The sequence below is a fragment of the Verruconis gallopava genome (genome assembly GCF_000836295.1).
Source record: "Verruconis gallopava strain CBS 43764 unplaced genomic scaffold supercont1.9, whole genome shotgun sequence".
In the NCBI taxonomy this organism is placed as follows: Eukaryota; Fungi; Ascomycota; class Dothideomycetes; order Venturiales; family Sympoventuriaceae; genus Verruconis; species Verruconis gallopava.
The window spans coordinates 134,252-162,204 of NW_015622145.1; the positions used below are offsets into that span (position 1 = coordinate 134,252).

Consider the following 27,953-nt stretch of genomic DNA (forward strand, 5'->3'; position numbering starts at 1 on the left):
CCCTCGCTGAGATTAAGGCACAAGCCTCAAAAGCACCAATTGGCCTTGATGAGTTCGAGCGGTACCTTATGCAGCCATTGGTTACCACTGATAAGCCGATTGAGTGGTGGTCCACCACTGGATGCATCGAATATCCATATCTGACCAAAATGGCATTGGATATGCTGTCAATACCTGCGATGAGCGATGAGCCTGAACGCTTGTTCAGCCGATTAGGTCATATGGTGACTAAGCACCGCAACCACCTGAAGCCTCAAACGATCCAAGCGACTCAATGCTTGCAATCATGGGCTAAGGCTAAGATTATAGATTTAAAGTAATAGCAATCCGAGCACTTCACCATCATAAATATTTTCTATTTTAAGTCATATGTGGCATAATCAACAGCCTCAGTAACGCCATAAAGGGCCTCAGGTGGATCAATCCGGATAATCCTAGTGGATTATCCAGATCCGCCAAGAGACCCACTTGGGAGTCGGATCGCTGATCCGATCCATCCAATCAGCACACTGGGTGCGCTCGGTCTTGAACAGTCAGCCGCTACAGCACTTACCAACTTCTTCCAGGCTTGGAGCTATGTTACTCCTGTTTTGGGAGCCATTTGCGCCGATCAATGGCTTGGAAAATACAACACCATCGTTTTGTTCGCATCGTTTTATACTGTGGGTCTCCTCATATTGTTTGTTACCTCCCTACCTGCCTCTATTGAAGCCGGCTATGCATTTGGCGGGCTCGTTGTCTCCATGCTTGTAATCGGACTCGGGGCTGGAGGAATCAAGAGCAATGTGTCTCCCCTTATCGCGGAACAATACCAGGAGACAACGCAGAGGATCAAGATATTGCCTTCTGGAGAGCGAGTCATTGTCGACCCTTCGCTCACGATTCAGCGCATATACATGATATTCTACATGTGCATTAATATCGGCTGTTTGTCCGGTCTGGCAACAACAACCTTGGAGCTGCACATTGGCTTCTGGAGTGCGTACTTGCTTCCTTTCTTGATGTTCTGTGTCGGTTTCGTGATTCTCGTCGGAGGTAGAAAAAACTATGTCTTGAAGCCTCCAAAAGGGTCGGTCGTTGTTCATGCATTCAAAGCTAGTTGGATCGGTCTGAGGCACAAGCAAGGGTTAGACGGCGCAAAACCATCTTTACGGAAAAAGATACGACACTCGAGCGAACTGCCTTGGGACGATGAATTCGTCGACGAACTCAAGCGCGCGCTGGTCGCGTGCAAGGTGTTTGTTGCCTTTCCAGTGTTCTGGCTCCTATTCCAACAAATGCTCAACAACTTTGTTTCCCAAGCCGGTACTATGGAATTACATGGTATACCGAACGATATCATGCAGAACATAGATGCCTTTTCGATCCTTATATTCATACCTATATGTGATCGACTCCTCTATCCAGGCCTGCGCAAAGTAGGCATCCAGTTCAAGCCAATAACAAGAATTGCGTGGGGGTTTCTCATTGTCACTTTGGGCATGCTTTATGCTGTGTTTGTTCAGAAGGCTATCTATAATGCTGGCCCTTGTTTCGACCATCCTCTCAAATGCGAAGCAGCCAAACTTCCCGACGGCAAAGTTGAGCACAATCATGTTCATGTTGCCGTACAGACCCCAGCATACATTCTGATCGCTTTAGGTGAGATCTTCGCCAGTATTACTGGGTTGGAGTACGCGTACACCAAGGCGCCAGCCTCAATGAAGTCTTTCATTATGGCTATGTATCTTCTCACAAGTGCAGGTGGAGCACTTCTAGGAGCTCTGATAGCACCGCTTGCGAAGGACCCGAACCTGCCAAACTTCTACCTTGGGCTCACCGTGCTTAGCGGTATCACGGGTGTTATCTTTTGGATGAAGTTCAAAAAATACAATGCCTTGGAGGACAGCATGGACAACCTCATTTCTAGCTCAGAGAGAGGCGTTCACATGACCCAAATGCTGAAGGAACCCTCCTCCAGGACTTCTTCAGATAGCGACCTCAAGAATCTGGTCTCATGTGAAGCAAATTCATCGAACGATGGGAAAGGAAACATAGTACAACAAAGTGCGATCCCCGCAAACTAAAAAGACATTTTTTATTGAGGTCTGCTGGATTATTAAGATTAAAGACTTGGAATGTTTGTGATATAGGCTTCAAGTACGCGAAGGGCTGAGGACTAAACAAAGACAGCGGTCCGTTTGTACGTACTCCCAGTCTTCGACTTCAGAACAGTCACCTCGATTCGAGGAGTGTTTTTAGGCCTCTTTATCCCTCTTGAATACGTGTCATAGGTCGATACTTACTAGTATTAAATCCACTCTGCTCCGGCTTCTTCCAGCAACGTCCTTTATCCGCTGCCGGGGTCACAGAACAATCCGCTATATTAACGTTGAGCGGATAAACTCCAACTCCTCATTTGTGGAGTTCAATGATGAATCCCCACGGCTAATCATTAGGTTGCATTCGGCCTCGAGACGCGGCTATGCTATCCTCAAATTTGATACTCTTCCGCAGACTCCTTTAGAATTGTGCATGCTCTGTATTCTCACCCAATATGGTAGAGTGTTTGCCAATAGGATGCGTGAAATCAATTGCGCCAACAGATCTGAGTCTACGGGGTCTGTCTGCATTTGAATTCCAACTCTTCGTAGCTGTTCTTTTGCTGCAAGAATGGCCACAGGTAGTAGACATTCGGTCAAAACTTCGGTGTTTTCAATTCCGAAAGTTGCCTATCCCTGTTGGCGGATACCAAAACAAGCGTACTAAGCTCACTTAGCTTTTCATTAAGCCTTGTCTTTGAACTTCCCCGCACTTCGCCCGTCCAATCATGGTCAGATTTTAGAAGAATGATCGTCGTTGCTCGTTTGCACCGAACATCAACGGTCCACACATATGCGGAAATCGAACGACTGAGCGCTGGATGCACAAATATAAAATAGCTCGCAGTCATTGAGTTGCTGTGGATCTGAGTCAAGGCACGTCCTCGAATACAACTCTCATATTCTGCCAAAGCAAAGACGTTTACATCGCTGAAAATACAAAGAGGAATTCTGATTCCTCGTGTTCTTGGGGGTAACAGAGGCTGCCTCGAATAGATCGTGTGCTAGAAGATTTATGAAGGGCATTCAAGAAGGTTTGGTGAAGCCCTATCATGCAAAGGTGTACAACTTAATCTGGCTTTAGTGTCCAACGATATTTTGCTCCGATAATTCAACATGGAGGTCTCAAGTGCTTCTAAGGAGAAGCCTGCAGACGCCGATGCCATCCAAGCTGAGGCCATCTCATCTGGCGAGCTGGAAAAGGGTCAAGCCCATACCAGTGGAGACGTCGCCAACGCTGAGCAGCCAAATATCGATCCTGACATTGAGAAACGCGTGGTCAGAAAGCTTGATCGGAGTGTTCTTCCCCTGGTCATGGTACTCTACCTCCTTTCTTTTCTTGATCGCTCCAATATTGGCAATGCTAGAATTGCGGGTATGTCAGAAGACCTGAATCTGGTTGGCAACCGGTACGACTGGCTTCTGACCATCTTTTACATCTCCTACATCACCTTTCAGTGGCAGGCACTTTGTTGGAAGCTCATCCCACCCCACATCTGGGCCGCGTTCTGTGTGTTTGGCTGGGGCTTGGTGTCCACCGTTCAAGCCGGAATCCACTCATGGCAAGCGGAGATGGCCCTGCGATTTTTCATGGGAGTGACGGAGGCAGGGTATGGACCAGGCATTCCGTACCTGCTCTCTTTCTTCTATCTTCGTCACGAGATTGGTTTTCGCCAGGGTATCTTCCTCTCCGCAGCACCACTGGCCAACACCTTCGCCGGGGCGCTAGCTTACGGTATCACATCCGGTAAAAATCTGAAACTCGCAAATTGGAGGATCTTGTTCCTGGTTGAAGGCCTTCCCACGCTTGTGATGGTCCCCGTCGCGTACTTCTTCTTGCCCGACTCTCCAGACCAAATACGGTCGTTGACGCCCGAAGAGAAGGCCATTGCAAAAGCGCGTGGCTTAAGGCAGGTTGGTTCTACTGAACGCGTTGGAAGTGTCAGCTTGAAGGAAGTGCTGGCCACGTTCGCCGACGCGAAAGCTTGGTTCACTGCAGTAAGTTGACTTGTGCTCAGTGGACGCAGCTGAGATTGGTTAACGATGATAGCTTATGTATTTCTCCGTGAACGTGAGCTTCTCTTCGCTTCCCGTGTTCTTGCCGACGATTCTTAAGGAAAGTATGTGAAATTCAAGCGTCCCGAGAATGGCCTTTAGGTACTGATCATGTGAAAAGTGGGCTTTACTGCTGTTCGAGCTCAAGGCTTAACCGCACCACCTTTCTTCCTGAGTTTCTTGATCACGATTCTTTCTACGTACATTGCGGACAGAACTCAGCAGCGTGGTTTGATGCTTATCTTCCTCTCTGCACTCGGGGGTGTAGGGTATGTCATGCTTGCCGTGTGTAAGTCTGTTGGAGCAAGGTACGCAGGAGTATTTCTGGCGGCAGCAGGAATATTTCCAAGCATCGCAAACATTCTGCCCTGGACGACAAACAATCAAGGAAGTGATACCAGACGCGGCGCTGGTATCATGATACTCAACCTCATCGGACAGTGCGGACCCGTTCTCGGCACCAGGCTGTATCCTACCAATGAGGGGCCGTATTACGTCAAAGGCCAGTCAATTTGTGCCGCATTTATGTTCTTTACGACGATACTGGTGATTGGCTTGAGGACCTTGCTTTTGTGGGAGAACAAGCAGATGGACAAGCGATTCGGCACGTTGGAAGAGCAGAAGGCGAGGGCTGCGGCTGCTGCAGATGCCCATGCTGAGAAGGAAGCCAACACGGCAGTTGAAGATTACGGACCAATGTTCAGATACGTGCTTTAGAGTGTCTACGCTTATTATCACCGGTAGTTGCATGGAAGAATATCATATTTTTCCGTCATCAACAATCTTCTATTTATATTACGACTCTTATCTTTTCCATACTTTTGCCGATCTGTTCCTACAACTACAAAAATTTAATGGAAATGACCCATTTCGCTGTAACCGCTGCTTTACTAGGTCATTCTGACTGATCTCACTTGGGAGACTAGTGCTTCTTTGGACTGGAATTTCTTACGTAGGCAGATTCTCGTCATTGTAATTTCCGACAATGCATGGTACAAGAGTTCGCGGCTTTTAATTAAGATCACGCGAATGAATTCATGGAAATCAGAAAATGAGACCTAGCAGGGCTGCCTTGAAGCTTGATTCATTTGCAATAGGAAAGCAAGTTAGCCTCAATAGTTGGACTATTTTGTCTTCTTGAATCATTTTGCAACAGTAGCCGGTGAAAAATGAGGCCAAGGTTAATGCGGCATGTTTGATAAGTTTGAGCACTTTTTGAACACCACCATCTGTTTCATCTTGAATCGATCTTTTCGCTGTGAGAAGGGGGCTCAAATGCATGCTATGGACAACCGTTGTTACCAGAGGCAAGTGAATGACTAAGATTTGTTGCATCAACGAACAGTAGAAGCTACGAACGCAACTGGCGGTCTTGAGAACTTAGCTCCAAGTTCTGGTTTCACAGTTCCTGGGACGCTGAACTGGAATGCTGGATGAGGCCTGAAAAATTGATGAGACTGGCAGACATGGTCGGCCATGAATTAAGTAATGCAATGCTGTCTCTGAAGTTTTTTGAATCGTCGCAGAGGAATGATAAAGGGCGAAAGACCTTGAGAGGAGATAAGACTGAGAAGATCGAGAGTTTCCACTTGCTTATAAATAGGCCTGTTTTAAAAGGGCTCTAGTAACGACTTGTTCATCGAGGGCTTCTCTATTAATGTTGGCCAAACCCAGTTTCGCCGGTCTTTGTTGATATGTCCTTTAGCTCCACACTCTCGACCTTCGCTGCCGGAGGTCCTTTATTTAGTTGCTCGACTAATCTCTGGATATCGTCTTCGGGCCCTTGAGCCTCACCAACGACACTTCCGTCACGGGCATTTTGCACATAACCAGTCAAGCCAAGAGCCTTCGCTTGGTTGATGGTGAAGCGGCTAGATAGCTTGACGTTAGTCGTTTGACGTGCTCTTCCCCGCTGACAAGATTGAACAACACAACAAATGGATGAGAGCATACCGGAAGAAAACTCCCTGAACTCGGCCGGTGACTTTGAAGGCAATCTGCGGGGATCCATCTTTTCAGCTTCTGTCATGTTGGGCGAAACCTTAAGGTCTGCTCGACGGTCCTTACACGTTTGCCGTCCATGTTGGTAACTGAGTCTACAAAAACACACCTCCGGTAGCGATGGCTGATGGAGGTGGGACTGACATTCAGGATTTTGACTTGCGGACTGGAGTCACGATTGACGGAAAGGGCTGATGACACGATCGCAGTTACTCTTGAAACGCGCGGTTGTTGGACGGTGACATCATTTGTGCCGCCCGACATGCAAAGTTGTGCTGGTCCTGAGGCAGTCACGTTACAGCGCGTGCCTTCCAGCTTAATAAGCGCCGACAGCCCGAGACTCGCGCGCGTACGGTTCTTGGGGGCAGGACCCTGGCAACACGCCCGACGGGCAGGAGCGTGCCGTCTGAAAGACTTGTGAGCACAGGGTCCGACCTGCCATTTTTGAAACATCGGATGTTCTGCGAAGGCAAAGTGAATGGCCGCCTGCACCAGCAAAAGCCCTTTGCCACTTTGCAACCACCAGCTACCGCGCTCCTGGCCAGCTTGTGAGAAACGCAGAAGGGGAACAAAGAATGCCTTATGATCAGGTCCACCTTCTGGGCCGTTGGACGGTTTATGCGTGATGGATTGGAGGCCCCTGCGCCCACGCACAATCTCCGTCCAGTAACCATACCCCTGAGCAACTCTCTTTGGGCGTGCGTTGAAGAAAGAACCTCCGCTTTGACCGAGATCTGCGGGTCCTCTCCTGCAGCTACCTACCTAGTTGCCACGCCTTGTGCTTTTTGTTCCTCGTGTGCCCAAAAAGCCATGGACCGACCAGGTAGGGCTTTAGGAGAGGTCGAACCGCAAACCGTGCAGAACTTCAGAGAAGATCCGCTGTCGCTTCATTGTCTGAACGACGGAGAGAAGTCACCAAACGGGTTACAGTCCCCTTCGGTAACAACCTCCACCACGCCCACCGCCTCCTCCACCTCCAACGCCGAACCACATCCGGACCGCGCTCCTACACCCCCTCCTGCGGCGACGAAGATGTCCAGCCTGGCCGGCGCATCTTTTGAGCGCGAGGCTTCGCCTCCCCTAACTCTGAGTCCGACCTTGGCCATGGACGCTGTTCCGCAGCTGGACCGGTCCGTGTCCACTGCTTCGTCCATGTCTTCGCGACGATCTTCAAGCTCTCGGCTGTCGGACCCGGGTCTCACGTCCACGAAACGGCGAGGTTATATGCGCCCACAGGTCACAACTTATTCAGAGTCTGCCAAGAATCGGGAGAGCGTAATGAGCTTGGGTTCGATCGCGCATCTGCAGTACTATTTTGCGCGGACAGGTCTGCTAGATGGCAAGGGGGCCCAGATCGCACGCCCGGAGATGCTGCGCCGAAAGTCAAGCAATATCGGCAGCGGTTCAAATTCACGTGCGGTGTCGACGAGCGCGACGGTTCACGCGGACACACCTGGTGCATATTCGCAATCTGGTCTGCTTTCACCTACCATGGCAGCTTCTGCTTCTGACTCGTGTGCAATATCGGACGCAGGGCTCACCGACAGCCCCATCGACCAAGAGGCCGAAATCGATTGGGAGTCTGAGATGATGTTGCCGCCGACGGTGAGCACATATAACCAAAAGCCTATCTACGTTCCGCCGCCCCCCGATCTGACGATGCTACGGAGAGAACTTACTGAGGCGTTGGAAGACGCGCTGAAGGTGCTCAAGGAGACGGACAAGAGCCCCGATGGTGAGTATTCATTTGCATAAACATTGGATCACAGCCAATAACAAGTGGTAGACACAGAGGGCTGGCATGAGATTCAGGGCGTTCACCTGCTGGACGTAATCACACTTGCCATCCGCGCGGCGCGTAACTACTACACCGCACATACGAAACCTCAACGGCTCTACCAGTTCAAGTCTGAGAAAGACATACGGAACGATCTTTACAAGACTCTCGAGATTCTTAAGCGGATGGCAAGTCGAAATTTTGCGGGCGGTATACGGCAAGGCGAGAAGGTCGAGATTCTGACGTGGATTGTTGGCATAAGCGAGCTTATACAGTCCGAGATTGACGAAGAGAAGCGGGAGCAGGAGGAGCGAGAAAAGCTGTGCTGGCGTACAGGCGACTGGACGGGAAGGGAGCGAGAGCGGGAGGAGCTCTTTCTGCGCTCATTTATGGAAAGGCCCGAGGAAATGCCTATATGGACGGACCCAGCGGATGCGGGGGATGCCAACCTGCCGACGCCATTTTTGCGATTCTTCCATGACGGTTTGCGCCTTGTCCAGCTGCACAACGAACTAGTGCGTAAGTCGCGGCGGAACTTCGAGGAGATACGTATTTTCCACACAGACACGGCGAAACCGTACCGTATGGCCGAGAACTTACGGTACTGGATCAAAGCGGCCCAACTAAGGTGGGATGTCCGATTGAATATGGACGTTATGGCCGTCGTGCATGGCGAGGACCCGGCGGCATGGCGTGAGTTTGACGAAACGATATTACGGTGGTGCCAGCGTGTGCGTGAGGAGATAATGACTGAGTGGGAGGGAAAGCTTAGCCCGACGAGGAGAACGCCACCGACATTGAAGGTAGAACCGCAAACACCAGAGCGACCGAGGACTGCGAACCTGGAGGTGCCAGCGGCAGAACTGACTCCCGTTGCGTAGTATTGATGGACGGTCAGTCCTGGAGGAAGGACAAGTACGGAGAGAGAGGACTGGCCAGGAACGTATATTTATCCTCGCATTTTCTTTTGACTGCACACGTTTGAGTGAAATGATAGAAGCAGAGGGTTTTGGGACGGGAAATAGTGTGCGCAGAGCAGGTCATGCGTACGATATGTTTTCAGAGGGACCAAGAGTGACCTAGCTGGTTTTTTTTTTAATCTTTTTTGGATACTCCCGGAGTGATGAAGTTATTTTGTTAGTTTTCTTCTTGTTAGCTTCGCTCCACAACAGATTCTTGTATATAGTTCTTGCGTAACGGTGACGGAAAATTCCGCTCATGTGCGCCGCCTTTATGTAGCACTGGCATGCAAGGCAAAGCACAAAGGCCGTGTTTTGTTCTAAACATGACAGCGTTCTTAAGACGTGCCTCATGTTGAAACCAAACATTGTTACCAAACGGTTCTGACGGCTGTGGTGCGAGCTACTCTGAGTAATGTGCACGACAGGCTAGCCTGCCAAACTCACGCCTCTGAATTGCCACAGCTTTGGCAATGACAAAGTTGCTCTCCACGTATTCGCTCGCGACCCTAGTATGCTGGTCATCTTAGTTCATGAAGGTAGGACTCGTCGAGACCCTTGTCATTGAGCCAGCTATCATCCGTTCCAACGATCGCGACGCGTATTACATGCACGGTTGATTTTTTCTTCCCTACTATCGTTCCATCCACCGTCCACCGTACCCCTCCATCATCCCAGATCTCAGCCTATGTCGCTGATATGCTCAACCGACAGGGGCGATGCCAGTTCACGGTTGGGATGCAGCGCTGCGAACACTTGCGCACACAGACACACATGCACACACCTACCTATACACGCACAGAATCGGGACTAGTGGCGAAACGCGAAACCAGGAGGGGGGAAACAAGAAAAAAAAAAGGTTAAGCTACTGCACGTTGCCAGAACGCGGATCCTGGTCAAAGGGCTTGATCGATCTGCGAGGCGGAATTGGAGATTGGTGAAACGGAAAGTTGAGTTCATGTGCTTGACTTCTTCGTCGTAGGAGAGAAGAACGCAATGCTATGTGCTGTTCTCGAAGGAAAGCCGAGCTGGGATGAGGCTTAAGTTTCAGATATCAGCTTGACATGGCAACGAAGGCAAGAGGATGCTGACGAAGATGGCCAAATTTACGTCTTCTATTGCTGAGTTGACGCGAAGTCGTGGGGTGTTGAGGGGAAGACGTGTCACACACGAACGGTTGCTATCTGCACCGTCCCTCTGACTGTAGGGTCGCCATAGTACTTGTCTTATTTGAGCGGCGGAGTTGTATTACCGGCTGTATGAACAAGCAGGAGATGAGCGAGTGAAAAGAAAGTGTAAACAATCGCGTCCGGCGTGCTTGGACCCTGTGCGTGTGCGACTGGATGCTTTGTAGCCATTGGACGGTTGGTCCTTTTGTGCGAGTGTATGCGGATGCTTTATACTTTCTCAACGCGTGCACAGCTCATCAGCTTGACACGTTTTCCTAATGGCCTTCTTCTTTGACATTCAATCTCTCACTCGCGGATAATTGGCGAGGTGCGATCGTCTGACTGACCTGCTCACTCACTCATACACACTCAGTCAGGGCATAGCCCAGAGAGCGCGAGAGAGGGCGTGTGTGCGTTTGTGTGAGAGAGAAGAGAGGGTAGATTCCTGTGCACACATCGAGGCCGTACCCGCCCTCCTTTCAAGCCGTTCATCACCTCACTAGGCTCGAATCAGCGTTGCGTTGGCGTTTGGGGCTTCCCAACCCCTGGCCAGATCCAGTCGCGCGAAATTTGGGCAACAGAACAAAGGAAAGGGAGTTAATAGGAAACAAAGAAAAGAGAATAAACACAGGACCAAGGACGAGGCCAGCTAGCTGCTGCACCCAAGCTCTCCAGCCCCTGTGTAGTCTGGATGCTAAACAGACTCAACATACGGACAGAGACGTGCTTGCGGTCGCGTCCATGCCTGTCGACGTCCATGGGAGAGTCGTCGCATCGTCGCCGTCGACAAGGCCTCGGCTGTGGTTGTTGGGCGTGGATGGAGCCGTGACGGGTGGAGATGGGCAGGACCTTGCCAGCGACTACGTGAAGGGGCGGGCCCAGGCTGGGGCGGATGCTGGTGTAGATGCTGAGGATGGAGCTGGTGCCGCTGCTGCTGGGTTTCGTGGTGGATGTGCTGGGCCAGCACCAGGACCGGGACCAGCACCGGCACCAGAACCGCGAGCCACGGGCAGCACCAGCACCAGCACCAGCACCAGCACCAGCTTCGGCTCCAGCACCAGCGCCAGCACCAGCTCCCGCTCCCCAAGTAGTGGCAGCTCGGGTGGTCGTACAGGCCCTGCAGCGAGTCGCTCTCTGACCGACTCCAGCTACTGCACCTCACCCACTGCTGCAGCTCGCACAGCCAATGCCACTGCCACCCCCCAACAACACGTCACAAGCGAGGACCCCGTCCAGCAACTCCGCCAGCACCACCAGCACAACAACATCAGCACCCCTGATATTAATCCCTCGCATCCGTTCTATCGTCCGCTGTCGCCACGCGCTCCCGACGCCTCCACGGCCACTACCCCCGTTGCCAGCGTCGTGACCACAGCCACAAAACGCTCGCTGCGAAAGATCTCGCCCCGGCTGCTCGAGAGACTCCATCTGCTCAGCGCGCTCAAACGCACGGCTGCTTCCGCAAACGTTAGGGACGCCGCCGACGCCGTTTCCGACCGGACGCCCGCCCCTGGACGAATACCGGACGCTCAGCTGCAACTGCTCGAGAGCTTGCACCACCAAAACAGGAACATCGTCGTGAGCAAGAGAGGGACGCCTTGGTCTGGCAGGCAACCATCGTCTCCGCAACCACTGAAACCACCACAGCACGGCAGAAGCAGCAATACCGATACCACCGCGTCGACTTCCTCGCCTCGCTCGGCGTCGTCGGCCCCGCGGTTGGAACTGAACCTGGAGCCCGCCCTGGGCGGCGCAGCGTTCTCAATGGCGGCCATGGTGCATGAGAGCGATGCTTCGTCAATCGTCAGCATCAGCGACAGGCTGGTGCCGTCCGACTCGGAGCCGGAGCCGGACCCGCACGCGGACACGCAAAAGTACAGACTGCCAGAGCTGGGCAAGTCTCGAGGCACGTCGCGGAACGGTGTCGTCGTGCTCGAGGACGACGTCCAACCTCCAACGCCTCCACCAAAGGATCTGCCTTTTGCGCAAGACAGTCCCACGAAGGAGGACAACTATCCATACTTCAACCCAGGCAACCTATCGCGCACGGCATCAATATACACGTTGTCAAGGGCGTCATTTTCAAACCAAATCTCCCAGCTTACTTCGATCAAGCTGCCCGCCGCGGCCTCGCTGGCGTCAAGCATAGCAGCCATACCGACCTCTTCCGCTGCGGCTCGAGCGCTGAACGATGCCTCCGGTCAGATACGAATATGGATGACGAAGGTCACGGAAGTGCTGGAGGGTCTGGACGCTGAGGACGATATCGAATGGGCGGCTGCGGGCGGCCGGGATGGCCTGGGCGACGTCGATGCAGCTATCAGCCGGTTCGAGGGGCTGATCGACGTGTACGTCAGCGCAATCGAGCAGCTCGAGACGCGAGACGACATTGCCAGCCTTGGCGCGGAAGAACTGCAAGGCGTCGTGGACAGGATGGAGAGAATATTGAAGGACTGGAAGGACATCAAAGACGTGCTGAAGGGCGTGAAAGAACAAGTCGAGCTGGCGATGGAGTGGGAAGAACTGTGGAACACGGTGCTCGGAGAGATTGGACAGGAGATGGAGGCGCTCAGCAGACTGATTTTCGAGATGGAGGAGAGGAGACATCGAGGCATCCTGGACGCCATGGCGGAGCCGGGAAAAGTCCTTGACATCAACGAGCTGGAGACCATTGTCGAAGAAGCGCCCTCGAGAAGCGCAAGCGCCGCAGCCAGCACATCCCGCTTCAAGGGAGATGCGGCAGTAGCAGCATCGTCGCCACAACCTCAGCAGAGCGACGAAGACAAGAATTTGGTCAGCCTCTTCGCCCGGATGCAGCCCTTGCGTGCTTCGCTTGACTTTTTCCCCATGCGACTGAGTGCGTTTGTGCAGAGGGCGCGTAAGACATTCCCGACCGGATGCGAGGAGCTGGAGAAGCGAGTCGAGTTTCTGGAGGCAAAGTACCAGAAGATCGACGCAGACGCAGAATCATTGCGCAAGGAATTGGGAGAGGATAGGTGGGTCATCATCTTCCGCAAGGCGAGCGAGAAGGCGCTCAAGATGTGTGAGTCGGTGGATAGGAGCATCTTGAAGCTGCGAGAAGCTCTCGAGGAAGGCGTTCAGCACACGAACCCGGCAGCTCTGGCGAAGAAGCTGGAGAGCTATGAGGCGAAGAAAGAGCACTATGGCCCAGCCATCCAGCAGGTGCTCGGAATCATTGACAAGGGCGTGCAGACGCGGCTGACGGTCAACGGCGAGATCCTTAGGCTGCAGGCCGACATGAAGAGACGCTGGACAGAGCTCGAAGCGAATATCAAAGGCATGGACTTTGCCATCGAGCAGCTGCAGGTCAGCAAGCTTCACCACCAACTCAGGGATTCAATCTCGACGATTCTATCAGAGCAGCGTTCTGTCACAAGCAGCATGGTCGACACGCCCGGAAGCTCGCCTGCTTCTTCGGTTGTCTTACTAAGCCGGCAAAGCAGCGACCAAGGCGTGTCAACCCCGTACGCGAAGTCGAGGACTGGTAGTTTTGCAAGCAGCACGACCGCGAGAACGACCGCTGGGAAGCGCCTTTCAAGTCTGCCGACATCGCTTACCAGCAGCACGAGTGGTATACCGCGGAAGACACCTCTGTCAAGATCGAGCGTCGCGGATCTAAGGCCTGGTGTAGGCGTCTCGTCCAGACTCTACTCAACGCCCACACCAGCACGGAGCTTTTCTCGAGCCGACTCGCGAGCCGACTCACGCGCCGAAACAAATAAGCCGACCAAGCCAAGGTGGAACTCATCCACGAACCTGAATGACACACCGATAGGACACAACTTTAAGCCGCTTTCAGCAACCACGCCTTCGCCGTATAGGAAGGTGCCTCCAGCCGTCGCTTCGCCGCGCACGGCGTCGAGTAGCCACCACGGCTCGCCACTTGGACCCAACAGCAGCGCGTCCGGTCTCCGACCGCCGTCTGTAATAGGTCGGCGTCCTCCTTCTGCAATCGCGACGAGCAGAACCCCTTCGGCGTCTTCGAGTACGGCGCCTAAACTGCGCACTCAGCAATCCACACCCTCTCTGCCGTCTAAGACCGGAACTGCCCCGTTGTCACACCCACCACCATCGTCGCAACGTACAACGTCACACCTCCCGCGGGCGTCGATCTACTCGATTCCGGGTACACCAACGTCGAACTATGCGCCCTCCACGACATCAACGTCCTCGACGGCAACAATTGTTAATCACAGTCGCAAAACGAGCACGGCCATGTCCCAGCGTGATGACACAGATGCTGACATTGAAGCAAGCCCTACGGCTAAGCGGTCGACCACTACCACCAGGCCAGGCACGTCGCAGGCAGGAAGACGCGCTAGCATGCTACCCCAGCCGAAGCGGGTGAGCAGCGACGTAACGGCTGCCACAGCTGCCGCGACAGCAGCGATGAACGGGCGCACGAGCAGGGCCGGCTTGGGCAAACGCGCGAGCATGGCATTTGGTACCAGCACGGGAACCACAGATGAGAGGCCGCGCTGGCGCAATTGAGCACATGTCTTGTGCTTTATATACTCCCCTACGTGGGCGACAACGACGATGACATTAGTGCTTGATTGTCATCTATACGTCAATCAGCTAATCAAATCACTGCTTGTATTCTGCTTGCCATGAACTCAAAATGCGAGAGGAGAGAAAATGAAAAGTTCATGAGCAATATCAACACGTTTTCTCCTTTTCTCCTAGCTTCGCGCAGGTATCGTTTTTCTCCCTTTAAAGATGAACCTGAAGCACGGTGTTTAATGGTCTTTGAGTGATCGGGTTTTCCTTTTCTTGTCATCTGCACAATGTCGACATGGAGCGGAGTGCAAGGCTATGTATCCGGGAGCTTTGTCTTTGAAGAATGACACATGCGTGCATTTTTCTATCCCACCATCTACGTGGGAAGGGGGAGGCGGCTTTATTATGTGAAACCAATACTGCTCTTTTTTTCTTGGAAAAGCATGATATCCCCCAAAACAGTCTTTTAGATACCAACTATAGCGTCCAATTTTAGTCCTTCGTCTTGCTCGCCTCCTGGCTTTGATTTGCAAGTTTCAGTGCTTGATACATCTCAAAGCATGAGCTATGACTTTGGGGTACTACCTCTTCTGCCATCATTGTGTCTCGACCTTTTTTAATCTTAAATTCGAATAATCAGAGAATGATCTGAAAGTCCCACTCCACGATGAGAACTCTTTAAGGATAATAACAGTATTGCAGACTCAATTATGGAGTCCGTTTTAGCTGTGCCAAGAGTTTGTGCGTCCCACCCACACAATTTCACTGCTCTACCGAACGAGGATTTTTTAGTCCAGACCTCCCAGCGACAACACTTCGACCACCACAATCGTCCCGGCAACCTTCCAACCACTCTCCCTTTCACATATATACTGCAGCAATGGCCCCGAAGAAGTCGAAGAAGACCGCCGACAGCATCAACTCGCGCCTGGCGCTTGTGATGAAGTCCGGCAAGGTTGTGCTCGGCTACAAGTCGACGCTCAAGAGCCTGCGCTCAGGCAAGGCCAAGCTCGTCATCATTGTACGCACCTGCTTCCACTCCTAAACGCGAATAGAAGAACAGCCAAAAGAAAAGAGGCCTTAGGAAATTGGATCGTTCAATTCGCGGCACGGGGAATAGAAAAGACTGACTTTGTGGCATCGACAGGCTGGCAATACCCCTCCGTTGAGGAAATCCGAGTTGGAGTACTACTCTATGCTTGGCAAGACCAACGTGCACCACTTTTCTGGTATGGCTCTTTTCTTTTCATCTATTAATCTTTCGGCGGCAAGCCAGTTTTGTGTTCTAGTTGAGAGGACGCGCTGACGAAAGGCCACAGGAAACAATGTAAGCTGAAAAAACGAACAAGCCCCGCTGCATGTACCGTGAAGTCCTCGTACAAGTACATTTTTGAGCCCAAAGACCAGATTGCTGTCTAAGCATCTCGAGGGCTTGCCCTGCGAAAAAGTCTTTGGGCGTCGAAAAGGCTTTGGAGGGCTGTTAGACGCGATTTTGTTTTGCTAACGTGTTGATTGCCAATCTGAAGATTGAGCTTGGCACTGCCTGGTACGTGCTGTCTTGTGGAACATCTCTGGTGCGTGTATTGGCTGCTAATCCCGATGCAGTGGTAAGCTCTTCCGATGCTCAACGCTCGCCATCCTGGATGCTGGTGACTCGGATATCTTGTCGACCAACACTGCTTAGATGTGGGTGGATTAAACTGGGGGATGTATGGAGTAGGCAATATCGCTTTGATATGAAGCATTTCGGGCGTTGGCGCTGGGACAGAAAGGCTGTTGATGCTGAAAGGCGATCACGCTCCACGTAGCAGATCGAAGGCTTGCAAAAAAAGCCAAAACTTTTCTTTAGCTAGCAGCATCTTTGCTTTCAATACCATCTGAACAACAATTCAAAAGTTCATGTCAGCGTCCGCAAAAGCTGATCTAGATCTTGCAATCGGGCTTCCCTTTGAGAGTATTGGTGTCAAGTCACGTGCCCCACAAATTCAGTGAATGTTCGAAATTTGGTTGTAGGTGTGTGCTTACCTAATACACTCCGCCACGCATTGTGCCTTAGAAATCAACTTTCGAATCCTTCCAGCTTCTCCTCTTCTACACCCACAACGTTGTATTCCAAAGGAAAAATCAGCAGCAATGGCCAGACGTCCAGCTCGTTGCTACCGCTACTGCAAGGTACGTTTCAAAAGCCGGCTGACAGGGCGATTCCAGCCATTTTGTGTCGATTGAGCACGGATGAGCGACAGGACGTGATGAGATGCCAATGACGAGAGCGATCTACGAACGTAGGTTCGTTGCGGTTATCTCTCGCCTTGGCTTGCATGTTGATGAAGTTCGCTTAGCAAGAGCTGGAGGTGGCCATTTCGAGTACGAAATATCGAGCGAGCTCGAGCTGCTCCATGTAGAGCAACTACGAGTCGTAGCGGTCGCAGAAAGGCAAACACACTCGCACCTCCAACGGTATATCAACTTGGCCGGTCTCGCGCATCGTAATTGACAAATTCAACTACCGTCGCTCATCCATGATTATGCTCTGAGTCTTCTTGGAACAATGTATAGTTCTGGTAGACACGACGCTGACCAACCTCACAGAACAAGCCATACCCCAAGTCGCGGTTTAACCGTGGTGTGCCGGACGCCAAGATCCGCATTTACGACCTGGGTCGCAAGCGTGCGTCTGTCGACGACTTCCCGACATGCGTACACCTCGTCTCCAACGAATATGAACAACTGTCCTCCGAGGCGCTTGAAGCTGCTCGTATCTGCGCCAACAAGTACCTCGTTAAGATTGCCGGCAAGGAAGGTTTCCACCTGCGCGTCCGCACTCATCCATTCCACGTCATCCGTATCAACAAGATGTTGTCGTGCGCTGGTGCCGATAGACTGCAGACTGGTATGCGTGGTGCCTTCGGCAAGCCAAACGGTCTCGTGGCTCGTGTGAACATTGGCCAGATCATCCTGTCCGTCAGGACCAGGGATGCTCGTAAGTTCTACTCAGGCCTACTTTTCATGAGCAACAAAGTATCGCTGACTGTCTGCCTAGACCGTGCCACTGCTATTGAGGCTCTCCGCCGTGCTCAGTACAAGTTCCCAGGCCGACAAAAGATTGTAAGCCGCAACATGCATGAAAACCACAAGGGATATATGCAGCTGACAGAAAATATTAGATCATCAGCAAGAAGTGGGGTTTCACACCTCTTGACCGTGAGGAGTACATTGCCAAGCGCAGCGAGGGTCACTTCAAGCCAGATGGCGCCTATGTTCAGTTCCTCAAGAACAAGGGTCCTCTTGCCTACAACATGAAGCGCTTCCCAGGTGCCTTCGGCGTCGGTGCATAAATGCATTGTTTGTAGGTGAAAGGATACGGCAATGGTTTGAAGTTTCATTTCGAAGCATGAAATTATGGGTTCTACATGGGTTCTCGTGGAGTCAAAGCGATCACATAAGACACGCACAGCAGTCGAGTGGCTGCGGTCACACCGCGATTGTTTACCAACGATAGCGTCGATAGATGAATCAAACTATGGGCGTGTTATATTCGTTCTTCAATTTCATTCCTGATTTTGATCCACTCCATCTTTTGCTTCGCCTTCCCCATGGTCAGTCCAACAGGCAAAGATTACAGAAGAGATATTCAAGAGACGTCTCGTGTAGTTCCGGGTCATGTTATGTGTCCCGAACTCTGGTATTTAGCAATTTAGGCTCATAATGTTCCTACGCAGAATTGTGGTGAGGCTGCAGACGAGGCGATGGACGTGCAGGGGTTCCGATGCCTCGTGGCGTTGCGTGTTGACTTGTGGCTCATTTCCACCAAAACATTCCCCCGTCAGCACCGACGACGGATACTACAGCTGATTTTGTCATTCTGCAAAAGTTGGCTGGCGCAAGACTTCCATAGGCCTTCATTGTGGAAGACAGGACCTGCGGGCCAACGCCGCCGAAAGGTGTCTTTGTCTCCTTAAAGTCAGCCTGGAAGCTTTTTCATCCTGCAGCCGCGCGCAAGCATGGCGTCGATACGCAATCAACCCCAATACGATTTTCTAGCGGGCGGCGACGCGCCGTCGCCCCCCAAAGCTCGGGCGAAGCGACATGAAGACTACCGACAGAATCAGCCGCTCCCGCAGTCCTTGCCAACCGAAGAGCTGCATGCGCGCATCCGGACGCTCGAATACGAGCTGGCAACTCTGAAGCAGGAGAAGGAAGTGACGCAGCTGCAGCACGAGCAGGACGTGCGTGGGCTGCAAGAGAAAGCTGAAGAAGACTTCCGCCGCAGCCAGAAGTTTGAGTCTGCGAACGCCGCGATCCAAAGGCGGTACGATGCGCTGCTTCGGGAGATGCAGGACGCGCAGGCGATGGCCACAAATGAGAAATCGGATCTCGAGCGCAGGTTGAGGACCGTGACGGGGCAAAAGGCAGCGCTGGAAGAGGAGCGGGACGAGGCGCTGGAGCAGCTTGCCAACTTTGAGCGCGAGAACGGCAGGAGCATGGTGGAAACGGAGGCCAAGTACGCGTCGCTGCAGAGGTCCTTTGATCTCTTGCGGGAGGATTTTGACACGCAGGTGGCGGCGGCACAGGCGGCGCAGCAGAAGCTCGCGGAGAGGGAGTCGCAGGTTGGCCAGCTGGAGAGTGAGATCGTCGCACTGAAGGCTGCCGGTGGCAGCGAGGAGGTAGACGTGCTGAAGAGGCAACTGAGCGAGCAGGTCACACAGATCAAGAGGCTCGAAAAGACGAACAGGGCACAGAGTGCAGAGCTGGCGGAGTACCGAAAGTCTCACAAGAGCCTTGAGGTTGTGGAGGAGGAGAAGCGAGGGCTGGAGGCAAAGCTTAAGATGATGCAGACGCTGCGGGACGAGCTCGCGCAGTGTCAGCTTCGCGTGCAGGTGCTCGAAGAGGAGAAGAACAGCTGGGCTAGTTACCTGGACGGTCAATTGTCAGACGAGCAGTTTGAATCTCCTGCGGACTTGGCACGGGCATTCATGCAGCAGCGGATCGAAAATGCGAGCCTGGTGGAGCAATTGGGCGCGGTGAAGCCCGAATTGAACGCAAAGGACGAGACGATTCGCGATCTCGAAGAAGAGAGGGCTCGTTTGCAAACCGAGGTTGAGCAACTGAAAGCTGCTACCGCTGCCGGTGGCGGAACCGGTGGCACGTCCGACGCCAAGGCAAGAGCCCGACTTGAGAGACAAAAGGCCCTGGCTATAAAGGAGAGTGAGTACCTACGTGCTCAGCTGAAAGCTATGGATGACGAGGAGCAAGAGTTCCACCCGGAGAGACACTCGGAGCAGGTCAGCAAGAAGATCAAGGAGCTCCAAGACCTCGTGGACGAGCATCGCGCTGAGCTGGACAAGTTGCACGCGGAACTGAGCGCCATCGAGAAGCAGGAGACGCCGACGACACCTGCGGCGTCTAAAAAGCGGTCTCTCGACGATACGCCAGATGAACGGGTGGGCGAGCTCCTGCGCAAGAACCGCAAACTCCAAGAGGAGATGTCCAAGTACAAGACGCGGACGGAAGTGCTGGAGGCTGAGGCGCGGGCACACAAGAAGCAGCTGGAAGGCCTCCGGTCCGACAAGTCGTCGCGGCACCGCATCCTCGAGTTGCGGAACAATCCGACGGCGCAAGTGCAGGCCATCAAGCAGTCGACGCTCGACGCGCTGCGCGAGGAGAACGAGACGCTACGAGCCCAGCTTGACGGCCGGCTGCCGACCACTGCCGCCGACTCTGGCGCCATTAGCGACGTACTGATCCCCAAGGCCAGCCTGCATAGCTTGCAGCTGGCGCTGCAGGCCAAGGAGCAGGAGCTGGCGTCCAAGGAGAAGGCTCAGAAGCGGCTGCGCGATATCTTCGCCGCGAAGGCCCACGAGTTCCGTGAGGCCGTCTACTCGCTGCTCGGCTGGAAGCTCGAGTTCCAGCCGAACGGTCGCGTCAAGGCCACCTCCATGTTCCACCCGGGCAAGAAGGGGAAGAGTGGCGGTGGCGGAGGCGGTGGCGAAGGCAGCAAACGACAAGATGACGACGCCGACGACGCCGCCGAGGAAGCGGGCAACTTCATCGTCTTCGACGGCGAGAACGCAACGATGAAGATCAGCGGCGGCGTCAGAAGCGAGTTCGCCAACGAGATCAAGGGCCTGGTTGACTTTTGGGTCGACGGCCGCGGCCAGGTGCCGTGTCTGCTGGCGGCCATGACGTTGGAGTTCTTCGATCGGTATCACGATCAAAAGGGCAAATGAATTTGGAGTCTGGGGAGCCCCGCGGGGGAGGTGCCGTTTTGCACGCCTTTCGCATTGTGCCTTGTGCCTCGTGTTTCCCGCCCTCTTGTGCTGAGATGAGCGAGCCAAGAATCGAAAGCGGGAAGTGAGCGAAGCAGCGCGGTGTTTTGTTAACTTTTTGTATGTTCCTAAGATGGACTGAGACATGGATGAATTGGGGCCAGATGACGACGCTGCTTCTGCCGCGACTAGTATCGTTACTATTGCACCTGCTGTACTACTACGACTACTACTGAAAGTACTAATGGCAGCTGCCGTTTCAGAGCCCAATGTATCCCAATTGTTTGTCTTGTGCGGCCGACGCTCACGAGCATCAGTCACTCTGGATAACTCATCAACGGAAGCATGCCAATTTCATCCGTCACGTCCGTCATCCTCTCGAGCAGTTCAACCTAATCTCTGCCCATCCCGAGCTAGACGTAGCGACGGGCCCGGTTGCGCGGAGCCCACGATTTAGACCTGATTCCCAACACGACTCTGAAGTCGTCAGCCAGCTTTGTCGACGAAAGCCGCATCGACAGTGTACGGCGGCAGGGGGGTCTCCAGCTCGTGCCTTTTGATCAAGGCCTGCCAGGTGACAACAATGCGGAAACGCTCGAGTCGATACCGCAGTAGCGTTAAGAGGACGTTTTCGACGTCATTTCCCCTATCGTAATATGGAGGACGCTGCTCCATGCTTTCGCACCAGAGAATGCGTTTTCGCTCGTCTGGGAGAGAAGCAATAGCCCAAGAGCATTTACGGATCGATAGCCAATGTTCGACCGCCTCACAGCTGCTGCATGTAGCGAGGAAGACAATCGATTGTGTGGTACGGTAATGATGCTTGGAAGGAGATGAACATCGTCTTCCCGAGGCGCCCAATGCGAGAGCGAAGGGAAGGAGGAGAGCATAAGGTAGAAGTGTGGATGGGGACTCGGAGTCCGCATAGGAGAACAATATAGAAGAAAAATATGAGAACAAGGCATTTCAACCCATATTTGTGGTATCGCCAGCTGCTGGACCGACCGAACCGGGCGCATGGGCTGCAACCATGGCATTTGGAACGGGCATGGCACCGGCTTGCTGTAGGTGCTGGGCGCCGGACGCGGCCTGGCGGGCCTGGGCAGCCTGCAGCATCTGCTGCTGGTGAACCTTCCACTGGGGAAACAAGGACTGCAGGCGGTTGTACATCGCTGCGAGCTTCTCGTCGCCCGGCGGAGCAGTCATGATCTGTGGCCAGGGTGGTGCGTTGGAGGGAGTAGCATTGGGCTTCTGATGGCGCTCGGCGAGGGAGGCCAAGTAAGCGAGGTTGGCTTGCATGCGACGGAGGGGCTCGACGTATTCGCGCGACGGCTTCTTGTGCTCTGCACCGGCGCCGCTACCATCTGGAGAGGCCGAACCCGGTGCGGACGCATTCGACTGCGACTGCACGTCACCTCCTTTGCCGCTGGCCTGCAGCGCTTGGATTGTCTCGAGAAGGTGCGAGTTAATGTCGAGGATCAGGGCGACGCGTTGCTTGTCCAAGTCTGGGTTCGAGTGAGCGGAGGCTGCTGCCGCTGCAGCTGCTGCGGAAGCGGGATTCATGGCTGCGTGGGCTGGCAAAGGACCTGCTCCGCCTCCGCCGGGAGTGGGCTGCATAGGGTTCGACATTGCGGCCATCGCGAGAGGGTGACCGAACGGATGGCTTCGAGATGCGAACGAACAGCAAGAGTACGCTGGTAGGCCGTTCGTCGAACTGTGGCGTGGTGTAATGTGCGTGCTCTTGGTTGGCTCAAGCACGCGGAGCTGTGTGCGACGGCGAGATGACGGGCACGGCGGAAAGGACTCAGCGTGTGGGCACGTCGGTATGTGTGCAAAATGGCAAGTCAGGTACAATGCAGAAGAGGACGACAGTGGATTTGCAGCCAGTCGCGCTAGAGGAAAAAAAGCAACCGAGCAAAAGCACGAGAGTCCAGCGAGTTCGCGGCTTAGCCAGGTTTGGCGGGTCCCCCCCCCTGCGATCCCCCGACGAGGCGCCTAAATCATCCGCCTGCCCCCTCCGGCTGCAGCGCTGGACCCACTGCCTGACTGCAGGACTGGCCTTCTGCAACAGAGGTTTGCATCACCGCAGACCTGCGGAAGGATTGCGGGGCAAGCGGCACTGGCTCTGGCAGTGCGAGGGCGGCGCTCGCCCCGCTGCTCACGCCGGCGACATACACGCTAAACCGGACAAGACAGGACAGCATCTGGAGGGCCTGTGAGACGGCACAAGCACGCAATCGAGATCTGAATCAACGTGCAATTGAGCCTAACACGCGTGCGAGAGTCGTGGAGCAGCGGCCATGTCTACGAGAGCCCACCGCCGTACACACCGGAAATGCTCGCTTCGCTCAGGCAGCTCAACGTGATGGAGATGGGCTGGGTGGTGTGGAAATGTAGTGCTGAAGGAGTCGACTTCGGGACGGTTCGCGTCGTGCTTCCGCCTGGTCGAGGTCGCCCGGAGGCTCGTCTCTGCCGCACAATATCCACGGCCGGGACGTGGCTAGGGCCGGGTGTTTAGTCTTCGCTCTTCTGACCAGCGTCCGATGACGGTGGACGTGGTCAGGATTGGCTGGGTAGGCGAGAAGACAAATGCACAGCCAGAACGGTGGTGTGGTGGTAGATCGCACAAGCAGTCAGGTATGATGACGCAGCGCAGTATCGATGATGAGCAGCCAGCCTCGTCTCTGGCTCTGCTGCTTCTTGTCAATACCGACCGCAAGACGGCCTCACGTCCAAAACACCCACACCGGGCACGGCATGTGTTGGGACTCTCAAGCTCGTAAGGCCGGGTATGTGGCTCAATGAGAGCTCGTACCTCCACGTGCGCATGATTTCGGTTGGGAAGAGCGAGAAAAAGAGAGCCACACAAGAGGCCGAGTGGCGTGCGTGATGGTGTCACACATGGTTCACACTCCCAAAATACTTCATTGCTATTGATGTGCTTCGAGAGCGGTAGGGCGGGGAGGCGTGTTATATGTGCTGATCCCCAACGGAACAAAAAAAAAATAAACAAGCCTGCAGGAGCTGAAGAATTGTCATTTTTCCTTCGATTTGGCGGGACACCAACACGTCTCGATGAGGCTGCTCACACAAGGGCGCGCTGCTCGGTTATGTTGGACGACTAATAAGAATTGGTGTTGGGGCGCGTCGCATGGAGGGAGGATGAGTGATACGGAGATACGGGAACATGGGAGGAGTCGATAGCGACGTAGGAAATGATGACTGATGCGATAACAAAGCCAGACCAACAATACGAACAATCATCATCATCAACTAATCTGTCTTTCGAGCTGAACAGCGCCGTGCAGCGATGCATCGCTGAATTGTGTTGTGTCGGTTGGACAGCCGTCGGGGCCGTCGTCTGCGCTGCCACACACTCCAACGCACATGATGCACCAGGACGTATGCGGATGCAGATACAGATCGAGACCTTCTACTCGTACATGGCGTGCGCTTATATCCCCTACACGAACTCGCTGCGCATCGACGCCTTTTCGCATATACACGTTCACGTACACGTACACGTACACGTACACTAGTCCCGTTCGTGTCCGTTGTCTTCACCTCCGCCGTGGGCCCGTCCTGTCTGTCGTCTTCGCCGTCTTCATTCCTGCCTCTCTCCCTTCGCTCCCCTTTTTCCAAACCTCGACACTCCGGCTCTGGTTCATCATCATCATCGCCATCTTCTTCTTCTTCTTCTTTCTAACCTTCGAGTCCTGTTGCTCCGCATCACGCTTGTCTACTTCGCTGACCGAGTTTCCCGTCTGTCTGTGACTCTCCACCACAGTCCCGTACCGGGGCCGCTGCGCTGACACGCGATCAACGAACAGAGCCCACATTAACTTGGCGTCATCGAGCCCGGCCTGCTCTCTTGTCTCCCCCCTCTTGTCCGCCAGATCCGCAGCGTGACCTCTTCAAGCGTACCAAAGTATCGCCCAGCGCGGCAAGCTAGACAGGGCCCCTGGGCACCTCCCCTAGTCCGTCACGATATCACCAGCAGGATTCAGTGACCAGCACTACCTGCACCACCAACAGCACCACCATCACCGCCACTCCCTCCACCAAAATACCAAAGACATATCCTCTCCTACAGCCTCACACGCTCTCCAGTCGTTCTCGCCCATCGACGCCAACCCTCGCTGCAGCCCCTTTCGCGGTCGCGAGCGCGTTGCGTAGTCTGAATCGCGGCAAGATCGACCCCTTCTCCGTCTTTATCTACACGCAGCTTACAACCCAATCGCCCCGCCTCGTAGCCCAACCATGGCTTTCCAGCAGCACCACAAGCGGCCCCAGCTCCAGCGGCCAGTCTCGTACGCTACGTCCGCTGACAACGTCGATGCCAACGCCTCGTTGACCTTACAGCGACCCCCCACCAAGGACTCGCTCGCCACCGACGAAGAGTGGGTGCTGTTCTCGCCCACCGCACCCTCCGTCACACAGACGCATACTACCTCCACTGATCGAACCCCGCGAACAGCCGGTCTTTCGCGTATCAGCGACCTTGGCTCGCTAGACACTGCTGCACGCTCAGACCAGGTCACTGAAGACCTCAATGACGACGACAATGCCACTGAGCACGCTACCGACGCGGACGAGCTTGACAGCCTCGACGACGGTTTACACGCCTTCCACGAGCCGTCTGACGCCGGCAGCCCGCGCCAGATGCTACATCGCAGCAGCGACACGGTCCTTCCCACTCACGATGGACTTGGCACCTTCGGCGGCGCCTCTGATGCTATACAGACTCAACTATGGAGGTTCGAGCATGAATCCCAGCGCCGAAAGCACCGGCGTCGAGCGTCGAGCGTGCAGCGAACCCTTGAGGCGCTCGAGGAGGTTGACGAGGTTGTCAGCGAGGAGACGGAACGCTTCCGCCGGATCGAGCGCTGGAGGCTCGAACAGAGCCGCGCACTGCTCGAGGAGATTGAGCGCGAGACCCGCCGCATGCGCCGGATGAGTCGCGCCGCCAGCTATCGCTCGCAACGTACTGCCGCCGAAACAACGTCCAACTTCCAGACCAAGTCGGAGACAAACCTGTCGACCGGCGTGGCCACGCCCACAATGGAGGAGGCGCCGCATGAGACACGATCGTCACCGGTCATAGGTGCATCGACAGCGACAATGCCAAAATCGGCTGCTGAGCCCGTCCCACCCGCGCCTTCGGTGCATGAGGAAAACGAGGGATTCTGGCAGCGTCTCACGAGGAGGGTGATTCGGGATCTTATCGGCATCGACGAAGAAATCTTGTCTGTGATTCTGGGTGAGTCGCTGCCAGAGGAGGCCTACAGGTCGCCTGAGTCGTCCACGCACGACATCGCCAATGATGAAGCGCTTGAGAACGCAGAGAGCTCGCCGCTAGAGGGTGACACATGGCAGCATCGCCTATTAGAACGCGTCGCTCGCGAACTGGGCATACTCGTGCACCAGCTATCGGAGCACCCGGGCGCTTTCAGTACTTACCTCAAGGCCACTGAAACGCCGTCTTACGCTGGCATCACGCAACCGTCCACTGCACATTCCGCAAGCCCGAGCCTTACGCGCCGCGCCTCATCGAGCAGTGTCCCAACTCCCTCTTCAAATGTCCCACTGTTCAACCCTACGCTAGCCCCGCAAAATCAGTCCGACCCGTCGTTGTGGGGCATCGAAGAGGAGGAGGCCGAGGAGATTCGGCCCGAGGACAGGTTTGGCCACCGCTATCAGCAACAGAGCCGCTCGATTGACGCTGCCACGCTGCAAAAAGAGCGCGAATACTGGGAGCGTGAGCTCGACATCAAAATGGTGTTTCAATTTTTAAAAAGCAGGTTTGCTTCGCGGCCCGGCAGCCCGGAGCCCGCTGCAGTGGATGCCAGCGTACCGTACGTGGGTGGCTACTCGTCGCCCACACGGCGACCTTCCGTGTACTCCGCCAACAATCGCAGTATGAGCGCCCATAGAGCCGCTCTAATCCGCCAGCATCATCCTCTGGCCTCGAAGCTGGACCACAATACCAGCCGTAGGAGAGATATTAGCCACCGCCACCATACCCATCACCATCATTCTAGCACCCACACCTACCTTCATAACTACCAACACGGTCACCACGGCGCCACTGCGTCCGTGGTACCGCAAAACCTGATGCGCTCCAGCTTGGGCGTTCGCACTCGCAGCGAGAGCTGTGCCAGTCAGAGCACTAAGCGAAGTAGAAAGACTGGCTCCAGCCGGAATTTCTGGGATCTGGGTGGCTCTGTCGGCTCCGGTCCTACCGGGTTGGGTACCTGGGGCGAAGTGGGCATCTGACTGTAGGACGGCTCACTGGCTAATTTTTTTTTTCTTTAAAGGGAATGCCGGCTCCATTTCCCGCGTGGGGGCAAATCATCTTTGCATAGCGTTCTTTTCGTTTTGGGATACCATGGTCGTATTTATCGTTTGGGTTTTCATCTCCTCTTACAAAAGAGCAAGACGGGGCTCACGGCGGAAGAATGGAAGGTGTGGGACGGCGTTAGTCGTGGAATGTTGATGACGACGATGACGACAAAACGATGCTGCTACTTGTGGCTCTTCCATTTTCTCATTTCTTCTTGATAGAGGAGAAACCGTCAATGCTTGCTTGACCCGCGACGCATTCGATAAATCAATCCGAGGCAACTTTTCCCTGGAAGGGCTTCTGTGAAAAAGGGTGGGCGAGGTTTTTTGCATGCTGGACGTCCTCTGCTTTCATAGGCTATGTTCAACCTCCCCTTTGGCAGATCCTCGTTTCTCTTGCAATTCGGTTCCACATGGAGAAAGAGTGTTCGCAGGCCTGGAGTGCAAATGAGTAGTTTTTGGCCCGCAGTGGGAGGTTTTTTTTTTCTTGCAAATCTTGGCGGCAATTATCCACCCACACCGAGAAATGGACGTATAAATGCACGCACGCACACATAATCACAATCTTACGTATATATTTATGCTAAATATGGGTTTTTAGGAAGACAGCGTGCACAACAAGGCGGAATGAGGCCGTTTTTGGTGGCTAGATGTACGACTACATAGGGTTAATGAACGATTCACACATGTCTTTCACTGCATCAAACGAGACTTGAAAAAGAGCAGCCGCCGTTCTTTTGTTCCCATCATTCTAGTCTCTTCACTTTCGACCTTTCTGTCAG

At 54.0% G+C, this 27,953-nt stretch overlaps 10 protein-coding genes across 10 annotated transcripts; 8 read left to right on the forward strand and 2 right to left on the reverse strand.

Annotated features, from left to right (window-relative positions):
• Positions 1-149: 149 nt before the first annotated feature.
• PV09_03380 (uncharacterized protein) lies at positions 150-2,306 on the forward strand (the record flags this gene model as incomplete). Its single annotated transcript, XM_016356573.1, has 2 exons — positions 150-316; positions 407-2,306. The coding sequence occupies 2 exons, from the start codon at positions 150-152 to the stop codon at positions 2,064-2,066; spliced, it is 1,827 nt and encodes a 608-aa protein (XP_016215366.1). The 3' UTR covers positions 2,067-2,306.
• A 621-nt stretch (positions 2,307-2,927) lies between these two features.
• Positions 2,928-4,929, forward strand: PV09_03381 (uncharacterized protein). Its single transcript, XM_016356574.1, has 4 exons — positions 2,928-3,115; positions 3,166-4,079; positions 4,132-4,201; positions 4,258-4,929. Exons 2-4 carry the CDS (start codon positions 3,198-3,200, stop codon positions 4,851-4,853), a joined length of 1,548 nt encoding a protein of 515 aa, XP_016215367.1. The 5' UTR covers positions 2,928-3,115; positions 3,166-3,197; the 3' UTR covers positions 4,854-4,929.
• Positions 4,930-5,790: 861 nt separating this feature from the next.
• PV09_03382 (uncharacterized protein) lies at positions 5,791-6,165 on the reverse strand (the record flags this gene model as incomplete). Its single annotated transcript, XM_016356575.1, has 1 exon — positions 5,791-6,165. The coding sequence occupies one exon, from the start codon at positions 6,163-6,165 to the stop codon at positions 5,791-5,793; it is 375 nt and encodes a 124-aa protein (XP_016215368.1).
• A 669-nt stretch (positions 6,166-6,834) lies between these two features.
• Positions 6,835-9,266, forward strand: PV09_03383 (uncharacterized protein). Its single transcript, XM_016356576.1, has 2 exons — positions 6,835-7,872; positions 7,924-9,266. The coding sequence occupies exons 1-2, from the start codon at positions 6,948-6,950 to the stop codon at positions 8,793-8,795; spliced, it is 1,797 nt and encodes a 598-aa protein (XP_016215369.1). The 5' UTR covers positions 6,835-6,947; the 3' UTR covers positions 8,796-9,266.
• Positions 9,267-10,783: 1,517 nt separating this feature from the next.
• Positions 10,784-15,156, forward strand: PV09_03384 (uncharacterized protein; the record flags this gene model as incomplete). The annotated part of the gene is made up of 1 exon (XM_016356577.1): positions 10,784-15,156. The coding sequence occupies one exon, from the start codon at positions 10,784-10,786 to the stop codon at positions 14,552-14,554; it is 3,771 nt and encodes a 1,256-aa protein (XP_016215370.1). The 3' UTR covers positions 14,555-15,156.
• Positions 15,157-15,443: 287 nt separating this feature from the next.
• Positions 15,444-16,247, forward strand: PV09_03385 (60S ribosomal protein L30; the record flags this gene model as incomplete). Its single annotated transcript, XM_016356578.1, has 5 exons — positions 15,444-15,584; positions 15,711-15,792; positions 15,883-15,890; positions 16,090-16,109; positions 16,169-16,247. The coding sequence occupies 5 exons, from the start codon at positions 15,444-15,446 to the stop codon at positions 16,245-16,247; spliced, it is 330 nt and encodes a 109-aa protein (XP_016215371.1).
• Positions 16,248-16,696: 449 nt separating this feature from the next.
• PV09_03386 (60S ribosomal protein L10-A) lies at positions 16,697-17,898 on the forward strand (the record flags this gene model as incomplete). The annotated part of the gene is made up of 4 exons (XM_016356579.1): positions 16,697-16,735; positions 17,153-17,543; positions 17,604-17,668; positions 17,728-17,898. The coding sequence occupies 4 exons, from the start codon at positions 16,697-16,699 to the stop codon at positions 17,896-17,898; spliced, it is 666 nt and encodes a 221-aa protein (XP_016215372.1).
• Positions 17,899-18,383: 485 nt separating this feature from the next.
• Positions 18,384-21,279, forward strand: PV09_03387 (uncharacterized protein). Its single transcript, XM_016356580.1, has one exon. It carries the CDS (start codon positions 18,565-18,567, stop codon positions 20,788-20,790), a length of 2,226 nt encoding a protein of 741 aa, XP_016215373.1. The 5' UTR covers positions 18,384-18,564; the 3' UTR covers positions 20,791-21,279.
• PV09_03388 (uncharacterized protein) lies at positions 20,964-22,706 on the reverse strand. Its single transcript, XM_016356581.1, has one exon. It carries the CDS (start codon positions 22,465-22,467, stop codon positions 21,796-21,798), a length of 672 nt encoding a protein of 223 aa, XP_016215374.1. The 5' UTR covers positions 22,468-22,706; the 3' UTR covers positions 20,964-21,795.
• A 1,595-nt stretch (positions 22,707-24,301) lies between these two features.
• Positions 24,302-27,867, forward strand: PV09_03389 (uncharacterized protein). Its single transcript, XM_016356582.1, has one exon. It carries the CDS (start codon positions 25,090-25,092, stop codon positions 27,103-27,105), a length of 2,016 nt encoding a protein of 671 aa, XP_016215375.1. The 5' UTR covers positions 24,302-25,089; the 3' UTR covers positions 27,106-27,867.
• Positions 27,868-27,953: the final 86 nt, after the last annotated feature.